Source organism: Arachis stenosperma, chromosome 2 (genome assembly GCF_014773155.1).
Source record: "Arachis stenosperma cultivar V10309 chromosome 2, arast.V10309.gnm1.PFL2, whole genome shotgun sequence".
NCBI classification, from domain to species: Eukaryota; Viridiplantae; Streptophyta; class Magnoliopsida; order Fabales; family Fabaceae; genus Arachis; species Arachis stenosperma.
Genome location: NC_080378.1, coordinates 113,784,621 through 113,812,265, shown reverse-complemented (window position 1 = coordinate 113,812,265; position 27,645 = coordinate 113,784,621). Strand labels below are relative to the sequence as shown.

The window sequence follows — 27,645 nt, the reverse complement described above, 5'->3', positions numbered from 1 at the left end:
AATTAAAAATTTGATAAAATTATAATAATTAACAAAATAATTAAATATTTTTATTTTAGTATATTATTTTTAAAAGTTCTCTTAAACATAGTATTTAAACGATGAATTTTAGTATAATTATGTTAAAATAGTTTGTAAATATTATTAAACTTAAAGTTATACTTTTTATATTTTAAGTAATATTTTTTTAAAAATATTGTTTAACAATAAAAGAATAATATTTTAATTTTAGTAATATTTTTTAAAATATCATAATAATCACCACTAGAGCGATTTTATTTAAAATGTGAATATATGTTATATTAAATAGTTTAGTTAAATATATTAAATTATTTTTTTAAAATAATTATTTTTATAAAAATACAATTTTATCAAAATGTCACGTTAATTTTTTTTAATATTTTCAAGTAAAATTGTAATTAAATCCAACTACCATTGTTAATTTGATGTTTCATTAGTTTAAATTTGAGTTTGTGAGAGATGAAAAACTTTTAATATGGAAAGAATTAAGTTATATTACAGGATTGTTATGAAGCAAGTTGTTGTGTCCGACATTTGGACACATTTTAGACACAACACAAATTGATATTTGTCCGACATGCATGTCTGCTATGTCCAACTGTGCCTTAATAAAAAATAAAAAATAAAAAATTCTTCTTCGGATACGCCTGGACACACCTAAATACCATCACGTGTCAACGTGTCCAATCTTATTCTTAACATATATTTTGAAAATAAATTTAGATATAGTATATATTATTATTTGTTAAAACAAAAAAATATTTTAAATACTTGATATAATTAAAATAAGACATTAAAAATAATTAAAAAATTTAATTTATATTTTAATATCAATAAAATATCAAAATATCATTACGATTTACCTAAAAAATACTTTATATTTTATATGTATGCGTGTCCTCGTGTCATGTAAGATTTTAAAATTCGTGTATCGGCGTGTCCCGTATCCGTGTCAGTGTCTGTGCATCATAGCAGGATTGTGTCAAGTTCCGTTTTATTACATGTGAGATTTCAATAAAATTATGCACATAGAAGAAAGAAAAAGGGCGACCATGCCAACTTCTGTTAAAGAATTCAGAGTATGGATCAATGATATGGAGTTGGTGAACTTGGCACCAATGATCGCAAGCATACATGGTTTAGAGGTCAGTCCTGCAGTCGTATTGATAGAAGCCTAGTCGATTTGGAATGACTAGATGCATACCTAGACACTCGTCTAAGAAGAGGACCGAGAGGCTTATCAAATCATTGCCCTTTGATAGTAGAAGATAGAAGAATAGTTCAGGGTTCAAGACCACTCCGCAGTTTAGACTCTGATGAATAGATTTTTGACGGTTTAGAATTTCACAATTGAAATCTCGTTGCAAGTATAGTTTCTAAACCAACACAAATCCTTTCATACAAAAATTTGGTTGTCACTAAGTGCAAACCCCTAAAATTAATAACCGAAGTATTTAAACCTCGGGTCGTCTCTCAAAGGACTTGCAGGGTAGTGTTCTTGTTATTGGTTACGGACTTGTTTATTTTGGGGTTTTAGATGAGAAACATGAATAGTAAATGGTAAGAAAACTTTATTAACAAAATGGTCTTGGCAAGATTTGGTTGTCAAGGGTCTTCATCATTATCACTAGCCACAAGTATAGTAGTTGCAAGGATTAATCCCACTTAGTCATCCTTAAATCAATTAACAAAGGAAAGTCAAGTGAGTTATATCAATCCTAGTCCATAAGTCCTAGCTTTCCACTAATTGGATTAATGAAGGCTAGAGTTAATGGCTATCAACTATCAATCAATTGGACACTAGAGACTCAAGAAATCCTAAGTCACCTTCTCAAGCCAAGAACATAGAATTCTACTCTAACATCCTCTCAAGCATTTCATCAAACACTTGGAGGGTAATGAAAGAAAGCATTTTTATTTGTAAGAATAAAAGGAATCAACAACCAACAATTACAAAGAATTAACAAAACAACAATCAACAACATCACCATCACATGAATTATCTCAAATTGCATTATTAAAAGAAAACAAAAGAACAAAAATATCTCAATCACAAAACCTAGAAACAAAATAAGAAAAATTACAACAAGAGGATAGGGATAGAAAGAAGAACCAGAGTGTAGCAATCATCAATTGAAGGTAGAAGTAGAAGGAGACTTGAATTAAACCTAGAACTATAAGATCCTAATCTAACCCTAATTCCTAATCCTAATTCTAGAGAGAAGTGAGAGCTTCTCTCTCTAACTCTAACTACTAAAACTATGACTAATGATTAAAAGTATGAAAAAGTATCTCCATTCTCCCTTCAATCATTGGCTTAAATAGCATCAGAAATGAGTTGGATTGGGCCCACAAGGCTTCTAAAATCGCTGGCCACATGTTGCATTAAGTGGGTCATGTGCCACCATCGGCGCGTCCGCGTACCGTGCGCGTGCGCGCCCTTATGCGCGATGCAACTATGGCAAATCTTATCTCGTTTCGAAACCCCGGATGTTAGCTTTCTAACCCAACTGGAACCACATCATTTGGACCTCTGTAACTCAAGTTATGATTGTTTAAGTGTGAAGAGGTCGGTTTGACAGCTTTCCGGTTCTTTCATTTCTTCATGAGTTCTCCAACTTTTCATGCTTTCTTTCTTCATTCCCTTGATCCAATCTTTGCCTCCTAAACCTTAAATCACTTAACAAACATATCAAGGCATCTAATGGAATCAAGGTGAATTACATTTATCTATTTTAAGACCTAAAAAGCATGTTTTTACTCTTAAGCACAATTAAAGGAGAATATACAAAACCATGCTAATTCATTGGGTAAATGTGAGAAAAGGTCTACAAAATACTCTAAATTCAATACAAGATAAACCGTCAAATTGGGGTTTATCAACCTCCCCACACTTAAACCTTAGCATGTCCTCAGGCTAAACCAAGAATGAAATAAGGGATATGACACTTATTCAAAGCAAAGAAACTATATGCATGCAACTAAATGCAAAATGATTCTACCTACTTGGTTAAAAAAAATAAATCAATCTCCAAGACATGCACAAGTAGGGCTTAAGATCATATAACGATTCATGTGACCTACCAATTGAAGTATAAACATGAAGTTCACATAGACTTGCAAGAAGAACGCTCGTGAAAGCCGGGAATCAAGGAATTGAGCATCGAACCCTCACCGGAAGTGTTTGCACTCTAGTCGCTCGGTGTTTGGGGTTGATTCACTCAATTCTCCCCTAATCATGCTTTCCAAGATTTGTTGTTCATCTAACAATCAACAATTATTCAATGCACGCATACAATTATCATGAGGTCTTTTCTTTAGGTTGTAATGGGACTAGGGTTAAGGTAGGATGCATATTTGGTCAAGTGAGCTTGAAGTTTGAATCTTTGATAGGCTTAGACTTTCCACCTAACCTATGACATCATATACAATTAAGTTCTAACCTAACTACCCATTCTTCACTTTTCCACATACTCATGCATTCCCTTTTCATTTCACAACACTTATGCATTGATTCTTATTGAGCCTCACTTTGGGGCATTTTGTCCCCTTTATTGCTTTTCTTTTTCTTTCTTTTTCTATATACATTTTTTCCTTTTCTTTTCTTTTTTTCTTTTTCGCTTTTATTTCTTTTTCTTTTCATTTTTCTTTTTCTTTCAAACTATATACAAGAATGTCAGTGCATAAGGTCTATACATTTAATCAATACATGAGTATGTACCCAGTTTCCCAATATAAAAATACAAAACACAAACACCCTTTTATCCCAACCAATGTCCCAAAGTTTTTCTACTCTTGAATGTCACTCACACTCACTAGCCTAAGCCAATCAAAGATCCAAATAAGGACTTTTATTGTTTTCCGCTTTAAGGCTTGAAATGTGCTAAAATAAGAACAAAGTGGGTTAAGCGTAGGCTCAAATTTGGCTAACAAAGGAAGATAAGAGGTAAGACCATTTGGGTAAGTGAGCTAATGAAATGATGGCCTCAATCATATAAATGCATGAATACACAAAATAATGGACATAAAAAATCAAACAAATCAAAGATTACATTCATAGAAAGAGAATAATGCACACAAGAAGGAAAAATAAGTGGTTATAAGATGTAACCACACCATTATGCTCAAATCTCGCAAGCTTGTGTTCTTAGCTCAAAAACCATGTTCCAAAATACATTCTTTCAAGCAAGTTCAACAAAAAAATTTCAAATTGGTAGGGTGCCCTAAAACAGTTTCTTGGGAAAGAAATCATCATCCTAACCAAGTAGTCCTAACAAAAAAAGAAGTGGTAGTAAAAATATGTACAAATTCTAACTAACATGCAACCTATCATGCAATGCAATAACTAATCTAACAAAGAAAATAAAAATTTGGTGTTGAAAAGGAAATTTTTACCCATGGAGATCGGTCGAACGACCTCCCCACACTTGAAGATTGCACCGTCCTCGGTGCATGCAAAGAAGAGCAAGGTGGATGGGTTGTTACAATTGATGAGCTCCTTCGAAAGGTTGTGCGGATGACTTGTTCGTTGTCCCATTTAAAAGCTTTTTCGTTTCCTCCTTTCTTGGTGGCCAGCCTAAAAGGAGAGAAAAAGAAAGAAAATTAAGCCTACAACAAAGATATCAAAGTAAATAGAACATAGGCTGGGGCTAATGCCAAATAAGAGTATGATTCTCTACTACATGATAGCTACAACATGTGAGTGAGAAATCAATATAAGCAAAAGGCATATCAACTGATACTTGATGCAAAAGTAAAGTTAAAGCATGGAGAGTATATTGAGCATCAAGATCAAATAAGAATTGACACAAACAAGATTAGTGATACGCATGAAAGCATTTGATTCTATCCTAACTCAATGATGAAGCGGTACAAGAAAAAAACAAAAGGTAATGAATTAGGAAGGACTAAAGCACTAATCTTGTGTGTTGACAAATATTACAATTAATGTAACAAGTCATGAAGCACCAAAACAAATGCAAGAAATTCTCAACAATTGAGTAAGAGAATTCAACACCATTATTAAAATGAGAAATTTAGAAAATAAAATGAGAACAAATTATAGAAACAAAATTAAAATGCAAAGAATAAAAGTATGCAAATGTAATAGACAAAAGGAAATGGAAGAAGAAAAATTTTTTTTATATTTTTAATTTTTAATTAATTTTTTTAGTATTTTATTTATTTATTTAGTTATTTATTATTATATATTTTTTTTATTATTAAAAAAAATTTCTTTTTTTTTTATTAAAAGAGAAAAGAAAAAAATCTTTCAAGAGAGGAAGAAGAAAAAAAAATGAGAAAGAAAGAAGAAGAGAAGAGGAAAGAAGGAGAAAGGAGGAAGGAGAAAAGCAGGGTGCAAATCCGCGCGCGCGCACAGCGCGCTCACGCGTGGATGCAGCAGGGACGATCCGCGCGCGCGCGCGCACACCGGCCTTACGCGTGGATGAGCTTGTGCTCCCAGCACAATGCTGGCACAACGCGCGCACAGCTCTCTGGTTTTTGTACCAGAAGTTGCGGAAGTGCAATGTGCGCGCGCGCGCACAGCGTGCTAGCGCGCCGATGCCCGTTTTTTTTTTTACCCAAAAAGTAGAAAAAAAATGCCCAAGAGCTCCCTATAATGTCTAAAACTCTTCTTTATTCAATCAAATATCAAACAATTCACAAAAATGCAATTCGATTTTAGGATTTATTCATCTACTACTAATGAATACAACATATTAACAACCAATCTTTACAAACAAATCAATATGAAATGAAAATCTACCTACAATGGCAACTCAAATCACTTATTAAACAAAACTAAAAGAGGATGGAAAGAGTTTACCATGGTGGGGTGTCTCCCACCTAACACTTTTAGTTTAAGTCCTTAAGTTGGACATTTTGAGGAGCTTATTGTCATGGTGGCTTATGTTTGTACTCATCCTTGAATCTCCAAGGATCTTTGCTTCTCAATTGGTTGACAGAATTTCCAACCATCTTCATCAAGCTTGGGCAAAGTTCTACCCAAGATATGAGTCCCCATAGTTGGTCTTCACATAACGAACCGGGATCCCATATCTTGTTTTCGCACCCGTCTTCGATTTGGTCTTCATACTCTCTCTTTTCGGGTGGTTGACATATAGAATTCTCTTTAACATACCAAGCCTTCCGTCGAGACCCTTGTAAAGTGGCATTCTTCCAATCATCGTTCCTATACCTTGAAGCTTTGACCTTAATGAGCCTAATTCCTAACTTGCAACCACTACACAACTCATTCGTGCTTTTAATTCCACAAAGAGCTCTAAGTTGTCCATCCGTTTCAATCAAACCATATTCAAGCGAGAAAGTAAAGCTTATGGATAAGAATTTTACCCACTTGAATGTTGTGTTGGATGGTGACTCGGGAAGGGAGACCTCCTCACACTTAGACAATGCAAGGTCTACTTCCTTGTGCTCTTCTTTGTGTATTTTCACCTCTTTGCGAGCTTCCTCGATTTCAACCTTTCCCTTTTTATCACGTGGCTTGGTGTTGTCTTCAAGAACTTTGATTTCTTGCCTAATGGGAGGTGATTCAATTTTGGATAGAAATTCATTGATGAATAAATCCATTTCTTGGTCAACCTCTTCATATTCTTCAATTTCGATATACACCATGCCAACGTTTTCCTCTTGGTAGCTCTCTTTCTTATTGCTCACCAAGGGTATGGGAAGTTGTGCACACTCTTCTATAATTTCAACTCCATGTCCAATGGGAGAGGATTCCATTGTAGAGAAAAATTCATCCATAATTGAATCCATCTCTTGATAGGCCTCCTTTAAGTCTTCAACTATGACATGCCTTGGAGGTTGCGCACCCTCCTCAACATCAATTTCAAGCTTCTTGGAAGAGTGCTCCATGATGCTACATTCCCATGGACTTTCAACATCTCCTAAATCTTCAACCACCTCTTCCTTTTCTTCAATGATCATAGGCTCCTCCAATTGTTCCAACACAAAACTTGATTCTCCCTTCTCTACCGGATTGTCCAATTTCTCCTTCATGCTTTGCTCTTCTTTTGACCTTTCACATGTGGTCACGGAATTACCTTGAGTCTTCAAACATTGGTGGGCTAAAGTATGTACCACCTTGGTCAAATTGGTCACAAACTCAAGTGTATCCCGCTTCATGGCTTCTTGTCCTTGAAGTAACAAAGTGAGAGGATCGTCTATTGAGGTTTGGGGTGAGTAGGAAGGTTCATTATTTTGGAGAGAGGGTTCATGGTAGGAAGGTGGTTCCTCTTGGTAAAATTGTGGAGATGGTGTGCATTGAGGTGGTTCTTGGGAGTAATCTTGATAGGATTGTGGTGGTTCTAAAGGTTCTTGCTCATAATGGTCATAAGAGTATGGCATGGATGATTGGTGATATGGTGGATATGGATCATAGGAAGGTGCTTGGTATGGAAGGGCTTGTGAGTATGGTTGAGGTTCATGTTGAGGATAAGATTCATAGGCATATGGTGGTGGTTGATTGTTACAAAAAGAGTCACCATAGCCATTGAGTTGACATGCATTAGGATGGTGATTATACCTATGAGTGTCCGGAGGTTGTTGCCAATAGGAGTGATCAATTCCTTGAGGCTCCTCCCATCTTTGAGTGTTCCATCCTTGGTACATGTTAGCATTGAAGTTCACATTCCCTACAACACAATTAGAGCCAAACTCATAGCCAAAGTGAGAATTCATTATGGAAAAACAAAATAAAACTAACAAAATCTAGTAAACAAGCAAAAGACAAGCTATTTACAATATTCACATATGTACACTAACCAATAACATAACACCATTGCAAATCCCCGGCAACGGCGCCATTTTGATGAATAGATTTTTGACGGTTTAGAATTTCACAATTGAAATCTCGTTGCAAGTATAGTTTCTAAACCAACACAAATCCTTTCATACAAAAATTTGGTTGTCACTAAGTGCAAACCCCTAAAATTAATAACCGAAGTATTTAAACCTCGGGTCGTCTCTCAAAGGACTTGCAGGGTAGTGTTCTTGTTATTGGTTACGGACTTGTTTATTTTGGGGTTTTAGATGAGAAACATGAATAGTAAATGGTAAGAAAACTTTATTAACAAAATGGTCTTGGCAAGATTTGGTTGTCAAGGGTCTTCATCATTATCACTAGCCACAAGTATGGTAGTTGCAAGGATTAATCCCACTTAGTCATCCTTAAATCAATTAACAAAGGAAAGTCAAGTGAGTTATATCAATCCTAGTTCATAAGTCCTAGCTTTCCACTAATTGGATTAATGAAGGCTAGAGTTAATGGCTATCAACTATCAATCAATTGGACACTAGAGACTCAAGAAATCCTAAGTCACCTTCTCAAGCCAAGAACATAGAATTCTACTCTAACATCCTCTCAAGCATTTCATCAAACACTTGGAGGGTAATGAAAGAAAGCATTTTTATTTGTAAGAATAAAAGGAATCAACAACCAACAATTACAAAGAATTAACAAAACAACAATCAACAACATCACAATCACATGAATTATCTCAAATTGCATTATTAAAAGAAAACAAAAGAACAAAAATATCTCAATCACAAAATCTAGAAACAAAATAAGAGAAATTACAACAAGAGGATAGGGATAGAAAGAAGAACCAAAGTGTAGCAATCATCAATTGAAGGTAGAAGTAGAAGGAGACTTGAATTAAACCTAGAACTATAAGATCCTAATCTAACCCTAATTCCTAATCCTAATTCTAGAGAGAAGTGAGAGCTTCTCTCTCTAACTCTAACTACTAAAACTATGACTAATGATTAAAAGTATGAAAAAGTATCTCCATTCTCCCTTCAATCCTTGGTTTAAATAGCATCAGAAATGAGTTGGATTGGGCCTACAAGGCTTCTAAAATCGCTGGCCACATGTTGCATTAAGTGGGTCATGTGCCACCATCGGCGCATCTGCGTACCATGCGCGTGCGCGCCCTTATGTGCGATGCAACTATGGCAAATCTTATATCGTTTCGAAACCCTGGATGTTAGCTTTCTAACCCAACTGGAACCACATCATTTGGACCTCTGTAACTCAAGTTATGATTGTTTAAGTGTGAAGAGGTCGGTTTGACAGCTTTCCGGTTCTTTCATTTCTTCATGAGTTCTCCAACTTTTCATGCTTTCTTTCTTCATTCCCTTGATCTAATCTTTGCCTCCTAAACCTTAAATCACTTAACAAACATATCAAGGCATCTAATGGAATCAAGGTGAATTACATTTATCTATTTTAAGACCTAAAAAGCATGTTTTTACTCTTAAGCACAATTAAAGGAGAATATACAAAACCATGCTAATTCATTGGGTAAATGTGAGAAAAGGTCTACAAAATACTCTAAATTCAATACAAGATAAACCGTCAAATTGGGGTTTATCAACCTCCCCACACTTAAACCTTAGCATGTCCTCAGGCTAAACCAAGAATGAAATAAGGGATATGACACTTATTCAAAGCAAAGAAACTATATGCATGCAACTAAATGCAAAATGATTCTACCTACTTGGTTAAAAAAAATAAATCAATCTCCAAGACATGCACAAGTAGGACTTAAGATCATATAACGATTCATGTGACCTACCAATTGAAGTATAAACATGAAGTTCACATAGACTTGCAAGAAGAACGCTCGTGAAAGCCGGGAATCAAGGAATTGAGCATCGAACCCTCACCGGAAGTGTTTGCACTCTAGTCGCTCGGTGTTTGGGGTTGATTCACTCAATTCTCCCCTAATCATGCTTTTCAAGATTTGTTGTTCATCTAACAATCAACAATTATTCAATGCACGCATACAATTATCATGAGGTCTTTTCTTTAGGTTGTAATGGGGCTAGGGTTAAGGTAGGATGCATATTTGGTCAAGTGAGCTTAAAGTTTGAATCTTTGATAGGCTTAGACTTCCCACCTAACCTATGACATCATATACAATTAAGTTCTAACCTAACTACCCATTCTTCACTTTTCCACATACTCATGCATTCCCTTTTCATTTCACAACACTTATGCATTGATTCTTATTGAGCCTCACTTTGGGGCATTTTGTCCCCTTTATCGCTTTTCTTTTTCTTTCTTTTTCTATATACATTTTTTCCTTTTCTTTTCCTTTTTTCTTTTTCGCTTTTATTTCTTTTTCTTTCAAACTATATACAAGAATATCAGTGCATAAGGTCTATACATTTAATCAATACATGAGTATGTACCCAGTTTCCCAATATAAAAATACAAAACACAAACACTCTTTTATCCCAACGAATGTCCCAAAGTTTTTCCACTCTTGAATGTCACTCACACTCACTAGCCTAAGCCAATCAAAGATCCAAATAAGGACTTTTATTGTTTTCCGCTTTAAGGCTTGAAATGTGCTAAAATAAGAACAAAGTGGGTTAAGCGTAGGCTCAAATTTGGCTAACAAAGGAAGATAAGAGGTAAGACCATTTGGGTAAGTGAGCTAATGAAATGATGGCCTCAATCATATAAATGCATGAATACACAAAATAATGGACATAAAGAATCAAACAAATCAAAGATTACATTCATAGAAAGAGAATAATGCACACAAGAAGGAAAAATAAGTGGTTATAAGATGTAACCACACCATTAGGCTCAAATCTCGCAAGCTTGTGTTCTTAGCTCAAAAACCATGCTCCAAAATACATTCTTTCAAGCAAGTTCAACAAAAAATTTTCAAATTGGTAGGGTGCCCTAAAACAGTTTCTTGGGAAAGAAATCATCATCCTAACCAAGTAGTCCTAACAAAAAAAGAAGTGGTAGTAAAAATATGTACAAATTCTAACTAACATGCAACCTATCATGCAATGCAATAACTAATCTAACAAAGAAAATAAAAATTTGGTGTTGAAAAGGAAATTTTTACCCATGGAGATCGGTCGAACGACCTCCCCACACTTGAAGATTGCACCGTCCTCGGTGCATGCAAAGAAGAGCAAGGTGGATGGGTTGTTACAATTGATGAGCTCCTTCGAAAGGTTGTGCGGATGACTTGTTCGTTGTCCCATTTAAAAGCTTTTTCGTTTCCTCCTTTCTTGGTGGCCAGCCTAAAAGGAGAGAAAAAGAAAGAAAATTAAGCCTACAATAAAGATATCAAAGTAAATAGAACATAGGCGGGGGCTAATGCCAAATAAGAGTATGATTCTCTACTACATGATAGCTACAACATGTGAGTGAGAAATCAATATAAGTAAAAGGCATATCAACTGATACTTGATGCAAGAGTAAAGTTAAAGCATGGAGAGTATATTGAGCATCAAGATCAAATAAGAATTGACATAAACAAGATTAGTGATACGCATGAAAGCATTTGATTCTATCCTAACTCAATGATGAAGCGGTACAAGAAAAAAACAAAGGGTAATGAATTAGGAAGGACTAAAGCACTAATCTTGTGTGTTGACAAATATTACAATTAATGTAATAAGTCATGAAGCACCAAAACAAATGCAAGAAATTCTCAACAATTGAGTGAGAGAATTCAACACCATTATTAAAATGAGAAATTTAGAAAATAAAATGAGAACAAATTATAGAAACAAAATTAAAATGCAAAGAATAAAAGTATGCAAATGTAATAGACAAAAGGAAATGGAAGAAGGAAAAAAAATTTTTTATATTTTTAATTTTTAATTAATTTTTTTAGTATTTTATTTATTTATTTAGTTATTTATTATTATATATTTTTTTTATTATTAAAAAAAATTTTCTTTTTTTTTTATTAAAAGAAAAAAGAAAAAAAATCTTTCAAGAGAGGAAGAAGAAAAAAAAATGAGAAAGAAAGAAGAAGAGAAGAGGAAAGAAGGAGAAAGGAGGAAGGAGAAAAGCAGGGTGCAAATCCGCGCGCGCGCGCATAGCGCGCTCACGCGTGGATGCAGCAGGACGATCCGCGCGCGCACGCGCGCACAGCGCGCTTACGCGTGGATGAGCTTGTGCTCCCAGCACAATGCTGGCACAACGCGCGCACAACTCTCTGGTTTTTGTACCAGAAGTTGCGGAAGTGCAATGTGCGCGCGCGCGCACAGCGTGCTAGCGCGCCGATGCCCGTTTTTTTTTTTTTGCCCAAAAAGTAGAAAAAAAATGCCCAAGAGCTCCCTATAATGTCTAAAACTCTTCTTTATTCAATCAAATATCAAACAATTCACAAAAATGCAATTCGATTTTAGGATTTATTCATCTACTACTAATGAATACAACATATTAACAACCAATCTTTACAAACAAATCAATATGAAATGAAAATCTACCTACAATGGCAACTCAAATCACTTATTAAACAAAACTAAAAGAGGATGGAAAGAGTTTACCATGGTGGGGTGTCTCCCACCTAACACTTTTAGTTTAAGTCCTTAAGTTGGACATTTTGAGGAGCTTATTGTCATGGTGGCTTATGTTTGTACTCATCCTTGAATCTCCAAGGATCTTTGCTTCTCAATTGGTTGACAGAATTTCCAACCATCTTCATCAAGCTTGGGCAAAGTTCTACCCAAGATATGAGTCCCCATAGTTGGTCTTCACATAACGAACCGGGATCCCATATCTTGTTTTCGCACCCGTCTTCGATTTGGTCTTCATACTCTCTCTTTTCGGGTGGTTGACATATAGAATTCTCTTTAACATACCAAGCCTTCCGTCGAGACCCTTGTAAAGTGGCATTCTTCCAATCATCGTTCCTATACCTTGAAGCTTTGACCTTAATGAGCCTAATTCCTAACTTGCAACCACTACACAACTCATTCGTGCTTTTAATTCCACAAAGAGCTCTAAGTTGTCCATCCGTTTCAATCAAACCATATTCAAGCGAGAAAGTAAAGCTTATGGATAAGAATTTTACCCACTTGAATGTTGTGTTGGATGGTGACTCGGGAAGGGAGACCTCCTCACACTTAGACAATGCAAGGTCTACTTCCTTGTGCTCTTCTTTGTGTATTTCCACCTCTTTGCGAGCTTCCTCGATTTCAACCTTTCCCTTTTTATCACGTGGCTTGGTGTTGTCTTCAAGAACTTTGATTTCTTGCCTAATGGGAGGTGATTCAATTTTGGATAGAAATTCATTGATGAATAAATCCATTTCTTGGTCAACCTCTTCATATTTTTCAATTTCGATATACACCATGCCAACGTTTTCCTCTTGGTAGCTCTCTTTCTTATTGCTCACCAAGGGTATGGGAAGTTGTGCACACTCTTCTATAATTTCAACTCCATGTCCAATGGGAGAGGATTCCATTGTAGAGAAAAATTCATCCATAATTGAATCCATCTCTTGATAGGCCTCCTTTAAGTCTTCAACTATGACATGCCTTGGAGGTTGCGCACCCTCCTCAACATCAATTTCAAGCTTCTTGGAAGAGTGCTCCATGATGCTACATTCCCATGGACTTTCAACATCTCCTAAATCTTCAACCACCTCTTCCTTTTCTTCAATGATCATAGGCTCCTCCAATTGTTCAAACACAAAACTTGATTCTCCCTTCTCTACCTGATTGTCCAATTTCTCCTTCATGCTTTGCTCTTCTTTTGACCTTTCACATGTGGTCACGAAATTACCTTGAGTCTTCAAACATTGGTGGCCTAAAGTATGTACCACCTTGGTCAAATTGGTCACAAACTCAAGTGTATCCCGCTTCATGGCTTCTTGTCCTTGAAGTAACAAAGTGAGAGGATCGTCTATTGAGGTTTGGGGTGAGTAGGAAGGTTCATTATTTTGGAGAGAGGGTTCATGGTAGGAAGGTGGTTCCTCTTGGTAAAATTGTGGAGATGGTGTGCATTGAGGTGGTTCTTGGGAGTAATCTTGATAGGATTGTGGTGGTTCTAAAGGTTCTTGCTCATAATGGTCATAAGAGTATGGCATGGATGATTGGTGATATGGTGGATATGGATCATAGTAAGGTGCTTGGTATGGAAGGGCTTGTGAGTATGGTTGAGGTTCATGTTGAGGATAAGATTCATAGGCATATGGTGGTGGTTGATTGTTACAAAAAGAGTCACCATAGCCATTGAGTTGACATGCATTAGGATGGTGATTATACCTATGAGTGTCCGGAGGTTGTTGCCAATAGGAGTGATCAATTCCTTGAGGCTCCTCCCATCTTTGAGTGTTCCATCCTTAGTACATGTTAGCATTGAAGTTCACATTCCCTACAACACAATTAGAGCCAAACTCATAGCCAAAGTGAGAATTCATTATGGAAAAACAAAATAAAACTAACAAAATCTAGTAAACAAGCAAAAGACAAGCTATTTACAATATTCACATATGTACACTAACCAATAACATAGCACCATTGCAAATCCCCGGCAACGGCGCCATTTTGATGAATAGATTTTTGACGGTTTAGAATTTCACAATTGAAATCTCGTTGCAAGTATAGTTTCTAAACCAACACAAATCCTTTCATACAAAAATTTGGTTGTCACTAAGTGCAAACCCCTAAAATTAATAACCGAAGTATTTAAACCTCGGGTCGTCTCTCAAAGGACTTGCAGGGTAGTGTTCTTGTTATTGGTTACGGACTTGTTTATTTTGGGGTTTTAGATGAGAAACATGAATAGTAAATGGTAAGAAAACTTTATTAACAAAATGGTCTTGGCAAGATTTGGTTGTCAAGGGTCTTCATCATTATCACTAGCCACAAGTATGGTAGTTGCAAGGATTAATCCCACTTAGTCATCCTTAAATCAATTAACAAAGGAAAGTCAAGTGAGTTATATCAATCCTAGTTCATAAGTCCTAGCTTTCCACTAATTGGATTAATGAAGGCTAGAGTTAATGGCTATCAACTATCAATCAATTGGACACTAGAGACTCAAGAAATCCTAAGTCACCTTCTCAAGCCAAGAACATAGAATTCTACTCTAACATCCTCTCAAGCATTTCATCAAACACTTGGAGGGTAATGAAAGAAAGCATTTTTATTTGTAAGAATAAAAGGAATCAACAACCAACAATTACAAAGAATTAACAAAACAACAATCAACAACATCACAATCACATGAATTATCTCAAATTGCATTATTAAAAGAAAACAAAAGAACAAAAATATCTCAATCACAAAACCTAGAAACAAAATAAGAGAAATTACAACAAGAGGATAGGGATAGAAAGAAGAACCAAAGTGTAGCAATCATCAATTGAAGGTAGAAGTAGAAGGAGACTTGAATTAAACCTAGAACTATAAGATCCTAATCTAACCCTAATTCCTAATCCTAATTCTAGAGAGAAGTGAGAACTTCTCTCTCTAACTCTAACTACTAAAACTATGACTAATGATTAAAAGTATGAAAAAGTATCTCCATTCTCCCTTCAATCCTTGGCTTAAATAGCATCAGAAATGAGTTGGATTGGGCCCACAAGGCTTCTAAAATCGCTGGCCACATGTTGCATTAAGTGGGTCATGTGCCACCATCGGCGCGTCCGCGTACCGTGCGCGTGCGCGCCCTTATGCGCGATGCAACTATGACAAATCTTATATCTTTTCGAAGCCCGGGATGTTAGCTTTCTAACCCAACTGGAACCGCATCATTTGGACCTCTGTAGCTCAAGTTATGGTTGTTTAAGTGTGAAGAGGTCGGTTTGACAGCTTTCCGGTTCTTTCATTTCTTCATGAGTTCTCCAACTTTTCATGCTTTCTTTCTTCATTCCCTTGATCTAATCTTTGCCTCCTAAACCTTAAATCACTTAACAAACATATCAAGGCATCTAATGGAATCATGGTGAATTACATTTATCTATTTTAAGACCTAAAAAGCATGTTTTTACTCTTAAGCACAATTAAAGGAGAATATACAAAACCATGCTAATTCATTGGGTAAATGTGAGAAAAGGTCTACAAAATACTCTAAATTCAATACAAGATAAACCGTCAAATTGAAATTTATCAGACTCGTGGTTCACACATGAAGGATTTCTAAGGATGATGAAGGAAGAATGGAGGGGATTGGGAGATGTACAACTTTTGGATAAATTGAAGGCACTGTCGAAATCACTGGGTAGATGGCACAAGTAGTTCTTTGGAAATATACCTGAAAAGATACAAAAGTTTCAAGACGAGATCAAGAAGGTGGATGACATGATTAGCAATGGAGTATATGATGGTACAGTAGAAATAAGAATAAAGGCATTGATAAGGTGTTGCGAAGTACGGTATACGAGACAAGATATACACTGGAAGCAAATGTCTAGATCTCAACAGGCTAAGAAGATAGACAAGCATACTAGATACTTCCACAATATTGCATCAGCAAGAAGAAGGAACAATCGGATTAAGTCTTTAGTGATAAATGGAAGGCTGGTAAGGAATTATGTAAGAATTAAGGTCGCCACTAGAGATTTTTATAGGAAATTATACCACCAGGAAGATTCGCCAAATATTAGTTTTCAAAATGGGTTAGTCAATCAGTTGGAGATGGAGGAAGCTCAAGCACTAGAGATATTACCATCAGAGGAGGAAGTAAATGATGCAGTTTGAGAATGCGAATCATCTAAGGCTCCGGATAGTGATGAGTATAACATAAACTTTATAAAAAGGTGCTGGGAGGAGATTGGAGTGGAACTTACTAAAGCTGTGATGAGTTTTTTTGAGACGGAGAGGTTACCAATAGAGTCCAATGTTACTTGGGTAGTGCTGGCTCCGAAGTTTGTGGCTGCAAAGGAGATAAAGAATCTTAGACTGATCAGTATGGTTGGGTGTGTGTATAAGGTCATATCCAAAGTGTTGACAAGAAGAATGAGGAGTGTAATGCCAGGGTTAGTGGAGGAATCACATAGTGCATTTGTAAAGGGCAGAAGGATACATGATGGAGCGTTAATAGCATGTGAAGCTTTATAATGGCTAAAACTGAAGAAGAAGGCATCAACAATCATCAAACTGGACTTATAGAAAGCTTATGACAGAGTCAAATGAAATTTTATTGATATTGTGCTAGTAAAGATGGGATTTGGTAGTAGTTGGAGGGAATGGATTGCACAGTACATTAGATCAGCATTTATTTCCATAATGGTTAATGGGACACCATCGAAACCATTCAAGATGGAAAGGGGACTTCGGCAAGGCGACCCTTTATCACCATTTATATTCGTACTTGTTGTAGATGTGTTGAATAGGATGATCGGGAAGGCGGTAAGAAATAGGAGAATAACCTCTCTTTTAGTCGGTAGGGATAATATAGAGTTATCACACCTTCAGTTTGCTGATGACACTATATTGTTTTGTCCATCGGAAGAGAAGTCAGTGAGAAATTTCAAGAGACTTCTGAAGTGTTTTGAAGTGATGTATGGATTGAGTATTAACTTCGACAAGTCTAGTTTGATACCGATGAATTGTAGTCAGGAGTGGGTTGGTCGGATGTTTCGATTATTAGGGTGTTAGGTGGCGAGTCTACCAGTGAAGTACCTGGGTATGAATCTAGGAACAAACCCGAGGTTAGTTAAAATATGGAAAGCAGTAATAGATAAGGTAGAGGAGAAACTTAGCTTGTGTGAAGCAAAGGTGCTTAGTAAAACAAGAAAGTTGGTTCTCATCAAGTTAGTGGTTAATAGTCTGCCTACTTACTATTTGAGTTTGTATAAAATTATGGTTACAGTGGCAAAAAAATAATCTCATGGCAAAGAAAGTTCTTTTGGGGGAAGGACGATGGATGACCTGGGCTGGTCCTTGTGAAGTGGGAGTTAATACAAACACCGAAGAAGCTAGGAGGGTTAGGTGTGGGAGATGCAATGATTCGTAATACCGCATTATTGTTTAAGTGGTGATGACAATTTTTTAAAAAAGATTGTCCTTTATGGAAGAAGGTTGTGTGCTCCTGCAATAATCTGAACCCTGAACAGTTACTATCTACTCAAGCTTTACCAGTAAAAAGAGGTCTATGGAGAGAGATATGCCACTTGCAAATAAAAGAGTAGCATATCAGACAAAAGATGATTGACGGTCTGGCTATGGAGGTAGGTGATGGTAGATTAACCAGATTTTGGGAAGATACATGGTTACAGTCGGAGAAGTTGAAAGACTCATTTTCAAGACTTTACTTGATTTCAAATAATAAAGGATCCATCATTAGGGACTGTGGGTTTTGGGATGGGATAGAGTGGGTATGGAACTTTTAGTGGAGGAGGGAACTTCGCCAATATGGGAGGTTGACAGTTTGAACCAACTGCTTGAATGCTTGATATCTTGTAACCTGTGAAATTGATAGAAGGCACACAAGATACAGTGGTGTGAAAATTTGATAAAGAAGGTGTTTATACGACTAAATTGTTTGTGCAGATGTTGCAGGTACAGACTTTGACTAGGGCTGCACACAGATCGGATCGGATCGGATATAGCCTAAAATTTTATCTAATTCACACTGTACTCATCGAATCAGATCGGATACGATATTCGCATTTTTTCAGGCCGGATTCGATCCGCAAATATATGCGGATCGGATCGAATATCGGGTGTATCAGCATATAATAAGAGTATCTATCGACCTAATAGAGCAAAACAAAACCCAAATCAAAACAAGGAAATACTAAACAACATAATCCATCGACCATTACAAACCCCGCTTGTTATTTTTTATTATAACGTCTTGTTACTGGCGTTGGTGGCATTGTTGGAGCGAAAAACAGTAAAACCAGAAGCAGGGAAGCACGCAGTGCTACTATAGCTCTTCAGCGTCGCCGCCATCTCTATTCAACAAAAAAAGTGACGAATATTACGATCGGTCAATGAGAAAATCCGATAATGAGAGTGAGATCTGACTCGAGAGAGAAAGAGAGAGAGAGGGAGGGAAGGTTGAGATTCTTAGATGATAATAATGGTAGTATTTGGGATCATAATGGTGGTGGTGGTGAAAGCGGAGGAGGGGTGGTGCACGAAATTGTGATCACTACAACTTCACACAACTAACCAGCAAGTGCACTGGGTCGTCCAAGTAATACCTTACGTGAGTAAGGGTCGATCCCACGGAGATTGTTGGTATGAAGCAAGCTATGGTCACCTTGTAAATCTCAGTCAGGCAGACTCATATGGATATAGTGATATAAACGAAAATAACATAAAAGATAAAGATAGAGATACTTATGTAATTCATTGGTAGGAACTTCAGATAAGCGCATGAAGATGCCTTCCCTTCCGTCTCTCTGCTTTCCTACTGTCTTCATCCAATCCTTCTTACTCCTTTCCATGGCAAGCTCGTGTAGGGTTTCACCGTTGTCAATGGCTACCTCCCATCCTCTCAGTGAAAGCGATTGCATATGCTCTGTCACAGCATAGCGGAATTCAGCTGTCGGTTCTCGGTCAAGCCGGAATAATATCCATCGATACTTTTGCGTCTGTCACTAACGCCCCGCCTGCTAGGAGTTTGAAGCACGTCACAGTCATTCAATCATTGAATCCTACTCAGAATACCACAGACAAGGTTTAGACCTTCCGGATTCTCTTGAATGCCGCCATCAGGTCCTGCCTATACCACGAAGATTCCGATTAAAGAATCCAAGAGATATTCACTAGAGCCTTGGTTGCTTGTAGAACAAAAGTGGTTGTCAGTCACCTTGTTCATGAGTGAGAATGATGATGAGTGTCACGGATCATCACATTCATCAAGTTGAAGAACAAGTGATATCTTAGAACAAGAACAAGCGGAATTGAATGGAAGAACAATAGTAATTGCATTAATACTCGAGGTACAACAGAGCTCCACACCTTAATCTATGGTGTGTAGAAACTCCACCGTTGAAAATACATAAGAACAAGAGTGATCATTGGTTTCGGCCCCAGAGAGGGAACCAGAAGAACCAAGATGAAAATACAATAGTAAAAGGTCCTATTTATAAGAAACTAGTAGCCTAGGGTGTACAGAGATGAGTAAATGACATAAAAATCCACTTCCGGGCCCACTTGGTGTGTGCTTGGGCTGAGCAATGAAGCAATTTCGTGTAGAGACTCTTCTTGGAGTTAAACGCCAGCTTTTATGCCAGTTTGGGCGTTTAACTCCCATTTGGGTGCCAGTTCCAGCGTTTAACGCTGGGATTTCTTGAGGTGACTTTGAACGCCGGTTTGGGCCATCAAATCTTGGGCAAAGTATGGACTATCATATATTGCTGGAAAGCCCAGGATGTCTACTTTCCAACGCCGTTGAGAGCGCGCCAATTGGGCTTCTGTAGCTCCAGAAAATCCACTTCGAGTGCAGGGAGGTCAGAATCCAACAGCATCTGCAGTCCTTTTTAGTCTCTGAATCAGATTTTTGCTCAGGTCCCTCAATTTCAGCCAGAAAATACCTGAAATCACAGAAAAATACACAAACTCATAGTAAAGTCCAGAAAAGTGATTTTTAACTAAAAACTAATAAAAATATATTAAAAACTAACTAGATCATACCAAAAACATACTAAAAACAATGCCAAAAAGTGTATAAATTATCCGCTCATCAAGGGGTTACAAGAAGAGGAGAGAGGTGGTGGGCGACAGAAGTACGGTAGAACATGACGTCAGATTCTGGCGGAGAAGGGGAAGTGAAGAGGAGAGTGGTAGGATTTTATTGAAGCGCGTGATGATCCTTTCCCTCTTTCAGTCAATAAAACTGATAACGAAGCTAAGGTACTTTGTACACTGTGCACTACTCATTTTTTTTCCCCGTTTAATTACTTTCTCAGTTTCTATCGTTTAATAAAATTTTCATATATTTTGATCTCCAATGTTATATCAAATTTTGTAATTAAGTATTTATCATAATAAAAATATTAAAATTAACAAAATATTCTGTTAAATAAAATAAATATATCTAATATTTGATTGAATATTTTATATATATTAATAGAATATTTCGTTAATTTTAATATTTTTATCACGGTAAAGACTTAATTGCAAAATCTAATATGATATAAAGATTTAATTAAAAATATAAAAATTTAATTAAAAATTAGATAAAATAATTAATTTTTTTAACACATAATTTCTAAAACTCCCTTAAGCATGGTATTTAAACAATAAATTTTAGTATGACTGTGTTAGAGTAGTTTGTAAATATTATTAAAATTAAAGTTATTTTTTATATTTTAATAATATTTTTTAATAATAAAAAATATAATTTTAGTAATATTTTTTAAAATATAATAATCACTACTAGAATGATTTTATTTAAAATGTGAATATATGTTATATTAAATAGTTTAATTAAATATATTAAATTATTTTTTTAAATAATTATTTTTATAAAAATACAATTTTATCAGAATGTGACGTAGTTAAATTTGTTCGAATATTTTCAAGTAAAATTGTAATTAACTCCAACTACTATTGTTAATTTGATGTTTCATTAGTTCAAATTTGAGTTTGTGTGCAAACTGAAAAAGAATTTTATATGAATAACCTATAAATTGTGTGTTCACCTTTACTTCATGTTATTAATAACTACTATTTATGATGCACGGACACTGATACAGACATGGGACACGATACGATATGTGACACGTTGATATATTAATTTTAAAATCTTATAAGATATAGGGACACACATACATATAAAATATAAAGTATTTTTTAGATAAATTATAATGATATTTTAATATTTTATTAATATTAAAATATAAATTAATTTTTTATTTATTTTTAATGTCTTATTTTAATTATATCAAATATTTAAAATATTTTTATTATAATAAATAATAATATATACTACATTTAAATTTATTTAAAAAATATATATTAAGAATAAAATTGAACATACTAATACCTAATAGTATTTATTAAGATATATAATTATGTCGAACGAATATAGATAAGTATTTATGTGCAACACACACGACAATTCAACAAAATGTTCAAATTTCATAGAGTACAACATAAGAAAATCAATAACAAACAAAAGATGCAAAATTAATCACTTAATCAATCCAAATTATATAAGAAAGCAGAGCCTCGCAGCTATAAGAAAACAAAGCTCAATGGCAATGATGTAAACTGCAAAACAGCAAAGTTATCATTGTGTACTCTTTCACTTTCATTTCGACAAATTTATACTCCATGCTAAAATAATTAATAAATAAAAATTTCATTTAAAATTCCATTAAGATAAAAAGAAGCTTGAATATAATTTTTAAGATTAGTGTGATATAAAAATAATTAAACATACAAAAAACCTGAAATCTTCCTACTTTGATAAAATCATCCTACAATATTGTTTTCCCCGAAAAGATGGTAAAAATTTGGACACTATTATCCCATGCTGTAATTTAATTTATAATCAAAATAGTCATATTTATGTAATCCATTAATCCAATATTAAATCATCAAAGTCATATAAAGCAGGTTACTGTATGAACTATGAATAGCTAATAATATCTTCCAATACAATTAAGGACCATTCACATTTGTTTTTTCTCATCAGTTGGTGGAGGATGGTCCCCACGATGTTAAAGACTTATCATTTCAATACACTTGGATTCCAAATTTCCAATAGGAAAATAAAATTATTTTTTTGAGAAAAAAAATTAAGAAAAAGAAATTATTGCTTCAACTCAATTATTGAAGTAAGCAACACAGCGTATACTTGGCTAAGCTACACTGCAAAGTAGAAACTTTGTGTTCTTCAGAATTCAGAGTTTTGAGTGTATACCACAACCCACTTCCCTTACCCTTTCATATACTTTCTTGATCTTGTGAAGATGGCTGCTGAACTTGTTGGAGGAGCTTTTCTCTCTTCTTTTCTCAATGTCCTTTTTGACCGGCTGTCTGACCCTGCAATCATCAACATGATGAAAGGAAAGAAGGTTGACCAGAAGCTGCTTCAAAAGCTGGAGACCATTTTGAATGTGGTTGAAGCTGTGCTGAATGATGCTGAGAAGAAACAGATTTCTAACCCTGCTGTCAAGAGGTGGCTTGAAAATCTCCATGATGCTGTCTATGATGCTGATGACTTGCTGGACGAAATCGCCACCAAAGCTGCCACTAGGAAGGATCCACCACCAGGTAACTTCCTGTCTCGCATTCTTAATTTGCAAGATAGGGAGATGGTTACTAGGATTGAAGAAATCATTGCTAGACTACAAGATATTGCAAGTCATAAAGATATCCTTGGTCTAGAAAAGATTTCAGTGAAGAACATGTCAGGGAGAATTGAATCAACATCTCTTGTTCAAAAATCTGATGTTTTTGTTGGTAGGGACCAAGAGAGGGAGGATATAGTCAAATTGTTGTTGGATGATAGTAATGATGGTAAACTATCTGTGATCCCCATTTGGGGCATGGGTGGGATTGGAAAAACTACTTTGGCTCAATTGGTTTTCAATGATGACAGAGTGCAGCAAACATTTGATGTTAAAACATGGGTTTGTGTTGGGGAAGAATTTGATGTTCTTAAGGTGACTAAAACTGTGGTAGAGAAAGCAACTTCTCGTCCTTGCAACTTGAATGATTTAGATTCAGTTCAGCTTTGGTTGAAGAATGAGCTAGCAGGGAAGAGTTTCTTAGTTGTTTTGGATGACATGTGGAGTAACAATTATATGGCTTGGAAAAAGTTGCTAACTCCTTTTCAATGTGGAACTGAGGGAGAGAAGCATGGAGGTAAGATTCTTGTGACAACTCGTTACGAAAAGATTGCAAATATGGTCAAAAGTCATGACCATGAAGCCCACAATTTGAGTGTGTTGAATGATGAAGATTGTTGGTCATTGTTTGCAAATCTCGCCTTGCTTTCTAAAGACCGTTTAGGTTTTGAAAATGTAGGGAGAGAAATCGTTAAAAAGTGTAAAGGATTACCTCTGGCTGTTCAAACGCTTGGGAGCTTACTAAGTACCAAAGATGATGAAAGGGATTGGAATGATATTTTGAACAATGAAATTTGGGAATTTTCTGAAGAGGAAAGTGAGATTCTTCCTGCGTTGAGGATCAGTTATTACCACCTTCCTTCGTACTTAAAACGTTGTTTTGTTTATTGTTGTTTGTATCCCAAGGACTATGAGTTTGATAGAGATGAATTGATGTTATTGTGGATGGCAGAAGGTCTTTTGCAACAACCACGTAGCGGAAGCACTTTAGAAGAAGTTGGTTATGAATATTTTAATGATTTAGCTTCAAGATCATTTTTTCAACCTTCTAATATTGCTCACAAAAATTCATTTGTGATGCACGACCTCATGCATGATTTGGCGACATTCTATGGTGGAAAATTTTATTTTAGAACCTTCGAACTCAAAAATGTTCTCAAGCATGATGCCAAAACTCGTCATTTGTCGTATGCCCTTTGCAGCAATGATTCAATCTCAAAGATTGTGGAAGTATGTTTAAAGCATGCAAGGACATTGCTGAAAATCAATTTGGGTATATATCATGGATTCTCAAAGGGAATAATCGATCCTTGTCACCTTCTAGAACAAATGAAGTGCTTACGAGTTTTGTCATTTAAATCCCTCTCCCGTAAGGAAGACTTGTTGCACGATTCGATTGGTAAATTGATTCATTTGCGTTATTTAGATCTTTCTAACACATTTGTCGTAACATTGCCTGAGTCATTGTGTGATTTGTACAATTTACAAACTTTGAAGTTGAGCAACTGTAAGAAACTTAAAAAGCTTCCCTCCAACATGCAAAATCTTGTGAATTTGCGTCATCTTGATATCGAAGACACTGAACTGGAAGAGATGCCGAAAGGTATGGGAAAATTAAAAGACTTGCAGACTCTGACTTTCTATATTGTTGGCAAGCATGAAGAGAATGGGGCTGGGGACTTGGGAGAACTTGTAAATCTTGGAGGGTCATTTCGGATTGAGAAGATAGACAATGTGGTGAACAGCAGTGAAGCTTGGAAGGCAAGGATGGTTGATAAGAAATATATCAGTTATTTATGTTTGAAGTGGTCATCAGGTGAAGATAGTGATATGGTTGATTCCCAAATGGAGAAAGATGTACTTGCCGAATTAGAACCTCACAAAGACCTGAAGAAACTAAGAATCATGGGTTACAGGGGTACCATGTTTCCAGATTGGGTAGGGCAGTCTTGGTACCACAAGATGACTGTGTTGGAGCTGAGTGGATGCGGGAATTGTTGGGTGCTTCCTTCACTTGGACAGTTGCCCTCTCTAGAGAGCCTGTTAATTTCGAACTTGGACATGGTGAAGAGGATTGGTGGTGAATTCTACAAGGATGATGGAAGTGATCATCATCAGGAGACACCTTTCCGATCCCTTAAAACTCTTGATATTTCAAGAATGCCTTGCTGGGAGGAATGGGAGTCGTTTGAATGTGATGACGATGATGCACCATTTCCTCAACTTAAGGTGCTCATGATAAAGAAGTGTCCTAAGTTAAGAGGAGATTTGCCCACTTTCCTTCCATCTTTGAAGGCACTCTGGATTTTCGGATGCAAGCAGCTTGGTTGTTATCTGCCAAGAGCTCCCATCATACGCAAATTAAGAATATTTGGCAAACAAGAAGCAAGAATGCGGGACATAGCACTTTCCACGTTGGAACAAGTTTCAATTAATGGAGAGCAACAGGTGGAATACATGTTCAATGCCATGACCTACACTCAACCAACCTCTCTCACATGGCTAGAAATCTCAAACTGCTCATCAGCCATATCATTTCCGGGGGATTCTTTGCCCCCTTCATTGCAACATCTGTCCATCAAGAATTGCATGAATGTAAAATTCCCAATGCAACACCAACATCACTCGCTACAGAGTTTAGAAATAGACAACAGCTGCAATTCACTGACATCGTTCGCATTGCTAGCGTTCCCAAATCTCAAATATCTGACAATCCAAAGACGTGAAAATTTGACCTCTCTGGAGGTGTCACAGTCCTTCCCACAATTATCAATTTCAGGCTGCTCCAAGCTGGAGAACATAAGGCTTCCTGTCTCTTTAAGTCAACTCATCATCAATAAATGTCCGTTATTGGAGGAACGCATACAGAAGAAGTACCCTCACATTTGGCCAACCATTTCCCACATCCCATACATTTATGTTAATGGGAAACGGATTCGCAATGACTCAACATCTTAAAAATGCTCTTATCATTCTATACTCTTTGGGCATGCTTAAAGAAAGATCTTGTAGAGTAATTGAGTTATTTGTTTCCAATTTCTTAATGTAGAAGATCTTAAGAATGTGTTTGGAATGACAACAATTAGAATTCACAATAATGAAATTCTTTTTCATATTTTGGAACAAATAAAAAAATTGATTCTAATTCATTCGAGAGTTCGGAATTCTCATGTTTTCTGCATTTATATAATGGAATTCTTGTATGTAGTAATTATTTGCTGGATGAGTACATGGACAAGGAGCTAGGCATAAAGTTGAACTTTCTTGCACATTCAGAAACTTCAACCTGGACCACTCTTAGAGGTATAAGGCTACACTGCATTACTCTTATATTTCATAACATTTCTTATACAATATACCTTCTCATACACCTTTCATAATCATTGTGAGTAAGGATTTTACTTCTGCTACATCCAAGTATGTACAACCATCACATGAGCATGGTGTTACGTATTTTAATGGGAGATAAGCAAATAAGTAAGCACAGCCATTGAATTTTCTTGTGTCTTTTTCCAATTTTCCACAAAATTCTTAGATTGTTGCTTTTTTTTAACCCCCTGATAGCATGGAAAAACTTGGTAATTTGGAGCAAGTAATGTTGAAAGCTAGGCTGAGTGGCTGATATGATGATCTCAAAACAATGTTGCTCAACTCAACGAAGAAATGAATTCTAAGGCATTTCTTTGAGTAAGTTTTAAGTTTTGAGTAGTATTACTGTTATTTTATTATATGTTGTTGTTTTATCCCATAATTATGCATGATGCAGTCCTGAACAAGTGGCATGGCTTATAAGCAGAAACAAATGGCCATCTGTTTTTTTTTTTTTTTTTTTTTTTTGGTCAGAGTGAGAGTTTAGAGATTTTGGCCATAATATTATATATACACTACATAGACATGCTTTGTTCTAATTCTAAGTACAAATGAAATGTTTATTAGAAGGTTATAATTTTAATTCAAAGATCATCCCTCATTGGTTTTGGTATTCCGTATACTATCTTAGTATTAGTTTCTGTTGAATAAAGAAACTAACTGTGATGGCGGAAACATTTATGGTTTAGTTTCTAACGGCGGAAACTAACTGTTGAATAAAGAAATGGATGATGTGGAACAGAATTTCGCACAGACAGATAGACCAATCAAAATGCAACAAGAACACCTTCAAAATGCAACAAGAACGATTTCATGTCTTCATCATTTCATTCTATTTAAGTATAGTTGATATATGGAATAATGAAATACTAAACTATATTGTGGAGCCAAGTTAAGTCATTTCATGAACTTATTAGTTTGTTCATTAGATCGTTTAAGTAATTGTCGGAGGTTCTAATCTGGGCTTGTGCATGCAATAATTTATTGGTCAGTAATAAACAGTTAAATATAATTTCGATCTGTGATGAATTAGTCATTTGTGTTTTGGGTTAGAAAATATTGTGAGAAACTAAAAAATTAAAAAAATCTAAATTCAATTTAAAAAATAAAATAAAAATATCATTACAAAAATTCATTACATAAAAACTAAAAAATAAATTGTGAGAAAGAAGTTTAAAAATGTCTGCTTAATCATTGAATT

The 27,645-nt window shown here is 35.7% G+C and overlaps 1 protein-coding gene across 4 annotated transcripts; it reads left to right on the top strand.

Annotated features, from left to right (window-relative positions):
• The first annotated feature begins 22,573 nt into the window (after positions 1–22,573).
• LOC130960220 (putative disease resistance RPP13-like protein 1) lies at positions 22,574–27,331 on the top strand. Of its 4 annotated transcripts, none has more exons than XM_057885556.1 (3): positions 22,574–26,552; positions 26,640–26,762; positions 27,167–27,331. In XM_057885556.1, the coding sequence occupies exon 1, from the start codon at positions 22,695–22,697 to the stop codon at positions 26,031–26,033; it is 3,339 nt and encodes a 1,112-aa protein (XP_057741539.1). In that variant the 5' UTR covers positions 22,574–22,694; the 3' UTR covers positions 26,034–26,552; positions 26,640–26,762; positions 27,167–27,331. The 4 variants fall into 4 exon arrangements, with proteins under 4 accessions (XP_057741539.1, XP_057741540.1, XP_057741541.1 ...); XM_057885557.1 differs by lacking the exon at positions 27,167–27,331 and adding an exon at positions 26,842–26,882; XM_057885558.1 differs by lacking the exon at positions 27,167–27,331 and having other exon boundaries at positions 22,574–26,378; positions 26,470–26,552; positions 26,640–26,878.
• Positions 27,332–27,645: the final 314 nt, after the last annotated feature.